Source organism: Vipera ursinii, assembly GCF_947247035.1.
Source record: "Vipera ursinii genome assembly, chromosome: 5".
In the NCBI taxonomy this organism is placed as follows: Eukaryota; Metazoa; Chordata; class Lepidosauria; order Squamata; family Viperidae; genus Vipera; species Vipera ursinii.
Genome location: NC_139518.1, coordinates 47,481,925 through 47,494,220, shown reverse-complemented (window position 1 = coordinate 47,494,220; position 12,296 = coordinate 47,481,925). Strand labels below are relative to the sequence as shown.

General features: G+C 37.8%; 1 protein-coding gene across 1 annotated transcript in view; it reads left to right on the top strand.

The window, feature by feature from the left end:
* Nucleotides 1-12,296, top strand: part of ARL3 (ARF like GTPase 3) — a gene marked incomplete at its 5' end in the record, with an annotated part of 45,071 nt that overhangs the window by 18,368 nt on the left and 14,407 nt on the right. Inside the window, 3 exons of the mRNA XM_083363293.1 lie at nt 2,347-2,490; nt 4,912-5,028; nt 11,405-11,455. Coding sequence (XP_083219419.1) covers nt 2,347-2,490; nt 4,912-5,028; nt 11,405-11,455 — 312 coding nt within the window. The remainder of the gene's footprint in view (nt 1-2,346; nt 2,491-4,911; nt 5,029-11,404; nt 11,456-12,296) is intronic.

The window sequence follows — 12,296 nt, the reverse complement described above, 5'->3', positions numbered from 1 at the left end:
AGACCTCTCAGCGGCTTTCGATACCATCGACCATGGTATCTTGCTGCGGCGTCTCAGGGGATTGGGAGTGGGAGGCACGGTTTTGCAGTGATTCTCCTCCTATCTCCTGGGACGTTCGCAGTCGGTGTTGACAGGGGGGCAGAGGTCGACCTCGAGGTCTCTCGTTTGTGGAGTTCCTCAGGGGTCGGTCCTCTCGCCTCTCCTGTTCAACATCTATATGAAACCTCTGGGTGAGATCATTCGTGGCTTTGGAGTTGGGTATCATCAGTACGCTGATAATACCCAGCTTTTCATTTCGACCCCAAACCACCCCAGTGAGGCCCTCAACGTGATGTCCCGTTGCCTGGAGGCGGTTCGGGTCTGGATGGGGAGGAACAGACTTCAACTCAACCCCGACAAGACTGAGTGGCTTTGCATACCTGCATCCCGGGTTATTCCGGATATTCCATCTCTCTCTATGGGGGGTGAACTATTACCCCCCGTAGATAGGGCTCGCAACTTGGGAGTCCTCCTAGATTCACGGCTCACTTTGGAAGACCACATAGCGGCTGTGACTAGGGGGGGCCTTCGCCCAGGTTCGCCTGGTGCACCAGTTGCGGCCCTATCTAGGCCGGGATGACTTATGCACGGTCACTCACGCGCTCGTGACCTCTCGTCTAGACTACTGCAACGCTCTCTACATGGGGCTGCCCTTGAGGACCACCCGGAGGCTCCAACTGGTACAGAATGCAGCCGCGAGAGTTGTGTTGGGAGTCTCCCGATACTCCCATGTCACACCTCTGCTCCGTGAGCTGCATTGGTTGCCAGTTGTCTTCCGGGTGAGATTCAAGGTACTAGTAATGGTGTTTAAGGCCCTACATGGCATGGGTCTGGAGTACCTTAGGGAATACCTGCTGCCGGCATCAACTTCCCTTCGCCCTGTGCGTTCCCACCGAGAGGGCCTCCTCAGGGTGCCACCGATCAGAGAATGTCGATTGGTGGCCCCCAGGGGGAGATCCTTCTCTGTGGGCGCCCCGGAGCTATGGAATCAGTTACCGGTTGAGCTCCGGATGGCGCCCGATCTTCGCTCCTTCCGTCGCGATCTAAAGACATTCTTATTTGAACAAGCCGGCCTGGCCTGATGGGGGATGGGTGGGGTTTTTATTGTTATTTTAATATTTGTATTTACTGTTTTTAGTGGGCATATATTTAATCCTTTTTTAACTTTTGTAACTCTGTATTTTTTATGCTTGCCCTGTTCACCGCCCTGAGTCCTTCGGGAGAAGGGTGGTATATAAATAAAATAATAATAATTATTATTATTATTATTATTATTTAAAAACATTAACCTCTAGCAATGTCATATGATTTATAAATTACACATGTTGATGATACATTTCTCTTCATTATTTTCCTCTGTTGTCTGTATATGAACACACACACACACACATACATACACACACACACACACACACACACACACACACTTCTAAAATTCTCATTCCCCTAACCTTTAACTGGGAGAAACAGTGCATCTTAAGGCAACAATGTTTGAATTTTTGAACCAAGGTACCTCAGAAGGACTAACTTACAGAGTGTGTCTAAAATCCAGGGCCCATGACTCTTGTGGAATTGAAATTCGTCAAATTTTAAGAAATATTTTGTAATATAAAAATGCTCATAAGACAGCTTATGCCATAGTACAAAATATCATGAACCTTTTCCTATGCTGATGTTTGACTTTGCTATATAGTGCAACAGGGACTAGTTTGCAAGATACCTCTCTGATTGTATCCTAACTTTTCCAGTGAAGGCAGTACATTAGAAATTGAGGCATCTGATAAGGAAATATGTCTGAAAGATTGATTTAACAGGTCACAGGTTTTCTGGTTCTGTATCTAAATAGACTTTTATAGCCTCTTTCTTCATACCTTTACCTTTTTCAAAATGTTAATTGTTTTCTCTTTGTTCCCTTCCTCAGTCCCTTCGTTAAATATTAATGTTCTTACAAAATCTCCATTTTCTTGTGTTGATTGTTATATATGGCATTGTTCTCGTTAAGAAAATGTATATGGTTTTTCTACATAGAACAATCTCCTTTTTGTCCCTTATTTTGAAAAGATTAAATATTAAATTTGTTTCTGGTGTTTGTTCTTAATTATTTTATTTTAAAACAATATAATACTTCTTTTTAATCTTATCCATTAAGGGGATAGTTTCTCCCTGATTTTTGTATCATATATTCTATATTATGAATCTGTAACTAGGGGACGGCAGCATATATTGGGAATAGCATATGTACTTTCCAAAAATAGGTCTTGGAGATGATAATTAAAATAGCAAGTTTCCTCTCTATTTGGCTGACAGGGCTTGCTATCAATTCTGCGTAAGTTGAAGAGTGCACCTGACCAGGAGGTTAGGATCCTGCTCCTGGGATTGGATAATGCAGGCAAAACCACACTTTTGAAACAACTAGCATCTGAAGATATCACCCATATCACTCCAACCCAGGTAAGGAAAGATGATATTACTGATACAGCAAATATTCCGTGATTAAATATAAGACTACATCTTGATGTTTGGCAGAGTTCCAAAAATACATTTACATTGGATGTACGTACAACTAACTCCCTCCAGATTTCAGTGGTATGATTGTACAAATAGTCATGAATCACTTTCAAGCTGCACAATTTGTTTTTTCAAAATTATGGCAGCATCCTACAGTTTAATTTTGATTTTAAAATCCAGAGTAGCCAATAATGTTTGAAATTTCCCTCTTTTTTTAGGTCATGAAACCAGCAGTGGGACGTGATCTAAGAAAGAAAAGCAATCTATTATGATAGAGATATAACTATAGCGATAGTGGCATGCCCACAGGCCCACATACAACTGTTTCTCAGAAAGTAGACTGATGAGGTTATTCCCTGCAATCTTCTCAAGCGTTTAGGATACTTATTATCAAGCCCAGCTTAGCTTAGTCTTGTAAAAATTTCTGGGCAGATAAACACATTTATAAATAGCTTGGAGTTAAAAAGGCAATCATTAGTTTTATTTCTAACAATGTTTTAAAAGGCTATGTGGCATTTGGGGTCATGGGAAATAAAGGTTAGGATAGCTCTTTGATTTGAAGGATACCTCCTTCCTTTTTAATTTTGTTAAACTAACAGAAGGTATAATGTGCCCAGGAGCTGGTAAATCCAGTTTGACAGTAGAATAATAACCATTGAGATGGTGGGCTTCCCTTCATTACATATAATCAAACAGAAGCTAGACATTCATTCATATAGAGATGCTTTAATTGGGATTCCTGTAATGAACAGGGGGTGGGGCTGGATGGTCTTTAATGGCTCTTTCCAACTTTATGTTTCTATAATTGCTTGCTACTTAAAGGTGCCATTGTGCGGTTTATGAGCTTATCATGCAATCATTTTGCCTTGTTCACATAATTTAAGGTTATCTTGACAACATTATCTGTTTATAACTCTCCTTGTGTCTTTGCAGCAGATCCTCTCTTTTTTTCTCACCAAAAAGTCCATTCATAACAAAAAAGAATAGAATGGCTACAAAATGACCTTTGAGCAATGGTGTGAAGAGCCTTTGGTCTAGAACAGGCATGTCAAACTCGCAATGTCATGTGACGTCGCACAACATATCGGGACTTTTTCCCCATTGCCGGCAATGGGGTCGGCGTGGTTTCGGCATGACGCATCCAGCCCGCGGGCCGGCAGTTTGACATGCCTGGTTGTTTTAGAAGCACTGTTTGGTGCTATACTGTATATACAGGTTCTCTTCAACTTACAATCAACTTACAGCCCAAAACTTCTGTTGCAAAGTGAGATGGTTGTTAAGTGACTTTTGCCACCTTTTTCGACCTGTCTTGCCACGGTTGTTAAGTGAATTACTGCAGTTGTTAAGTCAGTAAGAATGTTATTAAGTGAATCTGGCTTCCCCATTGACTTTGTCAGAAGGTCGCCAAAGGTGATCACATTGCAAGCGTCATAAGGGTCCGAATGTGCGACGGGTCCAAATTTTGGTCATGTGACCATGGGGATACTGCAACTGTTGCAGGCATGAAAAACTATCATAAATCATTTTTTCCAGTGCTGTGGTAACTTCAAACGGTCACTAAATGAATGGTTGTAAGTTAAGGACTACCTGTATTCATGTGTTACTGTTACCAGATATAGAGTGCATATATTGTATGTAATACATTCATTAAAAGAGTAGCCTGTAATGTAGCTCGGGGTGGGGGTGGGATGGTGTTTTGTTTTTGCACAAGCAAAGTCTCAACTGATATCCAGTTATGAGCATCTCAGAAATGCCAGCAGGTGGTGCTAGAGATTTGTATGTTGGCTCTAAATTGTAAGCAATTATTGATTAAATCCTCCCATGCCTGGAAGCAAAACCTACTTTCAGATTCCAAGCTTTGAACCCATCCCTTGTATTGTACCGCAGCTTGTGGCCACTCTGTGCCACTTCTTGTTTTTCTAGTTGCACACCCTTTCAGTTGGAGCTTCAGTTGACGAAATGGGTCTTTCAGAAATTTAGCTGGTGCTTCTATCTATCTTCTATGAAGTCATATTCAGAGTTTTGCTTCTGATTAACCTGCCCATTGGGTTTGGCTTTCAGAACAGAAGCATTTTGTTTTTCCCTTATTTGCTTATTCTTTGACTTTCCAGTGTGCCTCTCCTTTCTGCTCATAAGCTGCAATGTATATATTTTTAACTGACTTAAATAGATCCTGACACAGGCAAGGCTACTATATCCTTCACCTTGCCTACAGTCAATTCATCTGAATAGCACTATAGGCTTTTATCTTGTTAGATTTTCCAGGGTTGAGATATACGAGCTGTGAGTATCATGAGCTAATGAAATTATAGCCAAGTACTGTATCTACTCATGTTTTTTTTGTTTTAACTTTATTTATTATAGGGTTTTAACATTAAAAGTGTGCAAGCCCAGGGTTTCAAGTTGAACGTCTGGGATATTGGTGGACAAAGGAAAATCAGGCCATATTGGAGAAATTATTTTGAGAATACTGATATCCTGGTAAGCATTGGATATATGGTATGGTATTTTAAACAACACAGGGACTTTAAATTTAAGATATGTTGCTGCTAAATTTATTTTGTGGTAGACAGGAGGTCCTGTTTGTAAAGCAAGCATGCATATGTCAATTTATGAAATCTTAAACTTTATTTTTAATTACTTTAATTCAGCCACGTGCCATCTAATAGTTTTATTTGATATTGCCTTCTGTTTGAAATTATGTGATATTCCAGATTGACAAGAATGAATTGAATTATGATGTGGGATCTTTTCATTCATACCCATTTTTTTTGAATACTATATAAAACAGAGATAAAATAATTCCAATTGCAACTATTTCACGTATGGAAGGAACATTTTAAGGAGCTGTTCCCATTTTGGTATCTTTTGTATATCATATTCGGGAACTTTCTTCCACTACCACCACATGCCACTCACTTTTTAAGTTCTCAAATTTGTGTTAATTACCATTGTAATATTTGTGACAACAGTCCTTTAAAATAAGGCAGCATTATTTCCTATTACATTTGGAAAATTGAGGCCAACAAATAATTGCTTGTCTAATGTGGCATTCCTATTATTTTGCTATAAAAAATACTTTAGATAGAAAACTAGATATTCACAGAACCAGATTAGCAGGAGAATCCAAAGTTGGTGTTGCAGATAGCCCATATTAATCTTGGGAACTAGCAGATAGTCCATATCTTCCTGAATATTAAAAGGAGAAGCTACCATCAGTTACAAAGTTGCTCATTAATTCACTACTGCATAAAACATGCATAAAGTACCGAGTAATATCCAGAGATGAAGAGACATCTATGTTTTTATTATAGAAAGCATACAGGTAGTCCTCACTTAACAACCACAATTGGGACCAGCATCTCAGTTGTTGAGTGAAGCCATCGTTAAGCGAGATGTCATATGACTGCTTCACTCAATGACTGCAACCCTGGATCTTCTAGTTGTGGCCATTAAACAATTGTACAATTTTTTAAATGGAGCGCAGGGGTGTCTCAGTGGTGTCTGTGGCCCTGGGAGTCCAAGCGCAGACTGAGCACAAGTTGTAGGTGTGCTGCAGTGTGATGCAAGGCTGCTACAGCCCAGGACATCTTGGCCTGCTCCCTGCCTGGCCCAGGAGGCTTTGGCTTGCTCCCTGCTCCACTAGGCCCAGGAGGCCTCAGCTTACTCCTGGGAGGCCTTAGTCTGCTCTGCTTGCTCCCTGCCCCACTACTATGTGCAAAGCAACCCACTTATTTTTACTGGCAGCAAAAATCCAAGCAGAGACAGAACTAAAAATCCTTCTCTCCCTGCAGCTCCATAGAAGTGGAGCTCCTAGCAGCTCTGCAGGCATGGAGTTCCCTACAGCTTTGTGCCTGCAAAGCTGTAGGAGAGAAGGATTTCAGCCCCTTGCCTGTTTGGATTTCAGCAACAAAATCCAAGCAGACATGGAGCTAAAAATCCTCCTCTCCCTGCAGTTCCACAGGCACAGAGCTTTTTGCAACTCGGCAGGTATGATGCTTCCTGCACCTCTACAGGGACAGAGTTTCAGGGAGAGAAGAATTTCAGTCACATGTCTGCTTGGATTTTGGCATCCAAAAGCCAAGCAGTTACAGAGGTAAAAATCCTTTTCTTCTCGCAGTTCCGCAGGTTCTGCATAGGCATGGAGAGATAGAGAGAGAAGGATTTCAGCTGCATATTTGCTTCCATGGAGCTGAAATCTTTTGACAGGGAGCTCGTTCAGCCAGCTCCCAGAGACGAACATGAGTCCTCTCAGCAAGTGACAGCAGCTTTCATTCTTCCCTGCCAGCTTCCCCAGTGACTTTCTGGGGAAGCCAGCAGAGAAGATTACAAATGATGTTTACATGATTGCAGGGCACTTGGGAACCAGTTGTAAGTGCAAACAAATTGCCAAACACCCAGATCATGATCATGTGACTGGGCGGAAGGGGGGTTCAGTATTTTGCAATGGTCAGAAGTGCTTTAAAGGTCATAAACACCCTTTCAAAGGCAGTTGTTATTTCAAACTGTACTTCAGTGAATGGTTAAGGAGGACTACCAGAGCATTTCTTTGTTACAAGTCACCATAAGTTGGAAGACCAAAGGATAATGACTGCAATCTGTAGCTACTCTAGAAAGTTTAAAATCAGACTTTCTACAAACAAAAATTTCTAAGCAAGAATGAAGAGTAATGCAGGGAAAAGAGGCGCTTGCCACTTATAAAACCAAATCAGTTCTGTACCCTGGTGAAGACTTCCAAGAATGGTTCAGATCTTATCAGAACAATATGTTGCTGCAAAGACATTCCAGTTACTATAGGTATATCAGTGTCAGAGTGAGGTGAACATTTTTCTTTGTAAAGCAGCAGCAGCACAAACAGAATTCTCTGATAATTCAGTGGGGGGAAAAATCCAGTGAGACCAGACGATAGATGTTAAGAGTCTAGCAAAGGGAGTAGCGAAATTAGTTATGCTTAGCTCAGCTGTAATTAAGGGATTGTGTTCTGTTACCATGGAATAAACAGAGACGAAAGCCATATTCGTACAAGGAAGGCTGAATTTAATTTAGCATTAATAGTGGACTAACCTGCCAGTAATCCCATAAATCAACTTTGTAAAGATTTATTGCTTGCTGCTTTCTGGCTTTTTTCATTACTTTATTTTAAATAATTGTATTATTGTCATAATAAAATGAAGTGGCCTCTTAACTAGGGTGATGTGGAAACTAGACTAGCAGTAATACTATTCCTGAACTAACTCTTATTTCACATCCTCTACTAAACCATTGCTTTGCTCAGTGGAAAGGGAGCTAAGGGAGCCACAGATCCAGATTCATGCATTACATATAATTGTGGTTGAATATGCTAACATAAAGTAAGCTATGCTTTTATCTGGGTTCAGGTGAAAATGTCTTATAACATCATACAATAATGGGGAAAAAGTTGTTTTAAAATTGTATGTGTAGCTCAATTCACCTAGTCAAGCATATCTGATGTCACAGCCATTTTTTTAAAATGGTCATTTTTAATAGGTAAGTACCATGACTGGCATGTCCTGAATTTGATTTTTCTCAGATATACTATTTATTATTCCTTCCAGGTACTAATATTTGTACAGTCTTCCCTCAGAATACTTTATGCATCTGATGAAACGAAGTATATATATATATATATATATATATATATATATATATATATATATATATATATATATATATATATATATATATATATATATATATATATATATATATATATATATATAATGTTTCAAATGTTAACTATTTAGATTACCTTGCTAGGCCCCATACATGGGGCAAATCTTTATTTCCTGTTTTCAGCCTATCTTGAAGGCCATCAAACAGGCAGTAGTCACACCGGACAATTCATATATTTGTGTAAATTACTAACAAAGAATTAAAGGGAAACTGAGATGCATTTCTGACTCCTTAGTCGTCCTCAGTCAGAACACTGCCTTGTATGCAATCAGCCCAGGTTCGAATCTCAGAAGGGTATAGCTGACTGAGGACGACTAAGGAGTCAGAAATGCATCTCAGTTTCCCTTTAATTCTTTGTTAGTAATTTACACAAATATATATATATATATATATATATATATATATATATATATATATATATATATATATATATATATATATATATGTGTGTGTGTGTGTGTGTGTGTGTGTGTGTGTGTGTGTGTATGTGTGTGTGTGTGTGTGTGTGTTTGTGTGTGTGTGTGTGTGTGTATGTGTATGTATATATGTATATATGTATATATATATATATATATATATATATATATATATATATATATATATATATATATATATATATATATATATATATATAAGCTTTACTGTAATAAATATACTGGTTTTTAAATTCCTTGAGTCACGTATTTTAATTATAGTCAACAAAACTATCTCTCTGGAAAATGTAATGCTGCAAATACAGAAGTGTTGTCAAATGTAAATCTACGGATTCTAGATTGCCTAAAATCACATGAGAAATGGAGTAGATAAGTGATTTGCTGCCCTCTACTTTGCAAGTTCTGCTACGGTAGTAGCAATTTGCCAATATTAGAGTTTTGCTGACAGTGTCAGCTTGATTGCAGCAGAAGTCATTCTTATGTTGTTGTTGATCTGCTCCCACCCTCCTTGGGAATATTAACATTTGTATCCTTGCCCATTGATTTCAACTGAAGGGTAATATTTTGCTGTAGGGAGTTTATAACAAAGTATAAGGGCTGTTAGTGGATCAATGGCTAACAACCTCAGTCTGGAGCTGTAATACTGCATCATTTCAATTACGGTAGTTGGGTTTTTCAATCGTAGTGAAGGTAAATTTTTTGATAAATTAGCAGCAATGAAATGAACATATTCCCATGCAATAGTTGGCTGCATCATATGAATGATCTATTCAAGTAAAGTATGGCTGTAATAGATGCTAAGATTCTATGTGGACAAAATAGCATGTGATTAACATTATATATTGTGTCCTAGCAAATTTAATTATCCTATAAAGGACAAAGATTTTAATTAGATACTGATTTTTCAACTCTAATCTGGTCTTTCTTGTACAGCTATTATGAAACAAAGAAATGTTTTAACTTTAAATTCCTTCATCTAAGAAGTGCAAAAAGAAAACTGACATCTCATACACAAACACAGTGAGCAAATTCATATAAAATCAGTTTTTTATACATAACAATTTCCTTTCAAAAATGATTTATCCAAACATCCTTCATATTGAGATTTTAAACCCAAAGGCATAATTTCTTCTGTTATTCCATTTTAACCCACTATTATAGTAAAGGGGAAGCTGGATTAGGGGCTACATTAGTTTGGTTTGCCTTGAAGGGATTTTTGTAAATGGACAGCATGCTAGCTAAGAAACCTGTCTTGGCTCAGAGTTGAAGAATATTGCACAAGTGAGAGGCCCTTCCAAGAATATTTTTAACACATGAAGTGATTGCACATTCATAAACATGCAGGTGTGTTTGAATGGGAGATACTTCAGTCTCCCACACCTGTGCTCTTTGGAAGCTATGCACAAATAAAGGTGTGTATATTTGAATGATTGCATATTCAGACATACACCTGCAGCTGCTTAGCAAACCCCCCCTTCCAGATATGGAGGTATGGACTTAATAATGTATATCTACGCTGCTTGATGCAATGCTGTTCATTGTGGTGTTGGCATTAGGTCTGCCTTCTCAAGTTCTAGTGAGGTGCTTCTCATAAGTTAAGCTTAGATGAGAAGTCCTAGAGACAGTCAGATGCTCCAGGGATCTTGTGAGTGGTTCTGCAAACATAGCCGTCTCTTAAGCTTAATCCACTGTTTCATCAGGACTATAAAAGCATGTCATTATTATAAATGGTGTCTTTGGGATGATGTATGTATATTGCTCCCATGACCAGTTATGCAGCTACTAAACATCCTAGAATGACAAAATTGTCAAGCTTGGTGTACATTTCAAAGGATTATATTAGCCTACTTTGGACGGTAACCAACATTTGAAAGAAACTGCCCACAAAGACAAGCCATTTGCTTTTTCCTACATAGTCCTAAATACACTAGTCTTCAGTTCATCATCATCATTCCTCTCCCCCTATTTTTAACTTTGAACTGGGACAAAGCACTTTCTAGCTTTAGAGAAAGCCAGAATCCTAAATGAACCTCATAACATAGTTTAGGATTCTGATTTGTTCTTAAATTAGTAACTATAGTTTCTCAATCTGAAAAAAACTGGAAGGTAGTGTTCCAATTTGTATAGGGTGTATAGGCTCACATTTATCTCTCAGCTTAAGACATGATTGTTTGAAACAGTTGTCTATCTTAAGATCCTAACTTACAATTGGAAAGACTTCATTTAAATGCTTTGTGGTGGCTAAAGTATGGGCTCAATTTTCCTAGACTGCAGTCATAAACACCAGGAGTCATAGCTTCCCCCACTCATTTTCCCTTACCCCCAAGACCCAAAGTATTCAGAGGGGCAGAAGGTACAAAAAGAATGGGTTGTGATGTATCAGTAATCACAAGTTGTGATAACAGGTACATCAGTAAGTTATCACATTAAATAAAAATTTGTGTATTTTTTCTCCCTACATATATATCTATATCTAATGATGCTGAAGAATTCTGTGCTTTTTCGGATACAACTCACAGCTGAAAAAAGTGTTATAAAACACTAAAAAAGGGGCTGACAATTTTATTCTAGACAGATTTTTCCTGTTTCAACATCCATTAATTTTAACGCATTAATTACTTAATTTTGAGAGATTATTATTGCAAAAACTTGTTATTACAGATATACTGACTGTCAAATGGCATCATACAGTTGAATTGTTAAGCCTATTTTCCTTATTTGCTTTGTAGATTTATGTCATTGATAGTGCTGATAGAAAAAGATTTGAAGAAACTGGTCAAGTAAGTATGTCACAGCTTTTGAAAGTAGGGATACAGTACAATGAAATTTGTCAGAATTTGACATGGAACTTATAGTAATAAAAATGGACTTTCATTTAAGTTACAGCTTTCTGTCAAATTTGGAAATTAGCTGAAAACAGGGAAATTATTTTTAAAGTCCCTTTTCAATTTGCCCAAGTTTGACCCAAATAATTTTTATTTTTTTGCACTCAGATCTGAATTATATAGACTCTGCAGTACCATCTTAAAAATATGAACGTTTTCCTGATAATTTAATGCAGTGATTGGTAAATTTTGATTTATGATACAATGTTCACATCAGTTGAATTATGTAAGGTCTCCATGTTATATCAAACAATGATTAGAAGTATTAGGCTATTATCCTTTGATAATTATAACACTTTTCCCGCTGCATCCAACCATCCAAAGTGTATGTTCATCTTTGATATGCTAATTATCACTTTGCATCCATTTATTTCCCTTTTTTGATGCCATTAACAGAAAATGTGAAGTTTGAGTACGCTGTATCGTAAGTTCCTACCCCTTAATTTTAGGAGTGTTTTTAAGGTCAATATTAGTTTAGTTTAGAATTTTATATGCAGGATCAATTTGTATTTAATCTTCAATGCACTCATTTAATGAGTACATCAATTAATACATAAGCGCATTATACAGGGATGCTCAGTATTCCTTTTAGTAGTCAAAATTGCCTTATGAAGATTACACTTTTTTTAAAAAAAAGATGCATCAATGACCCATGTGTTACAGATGAATAAACTGAATTAAACTTTAAAGTTTATATTTAGGATTCTTCCAGAATGTGAAGCATTTATCAGCTAAA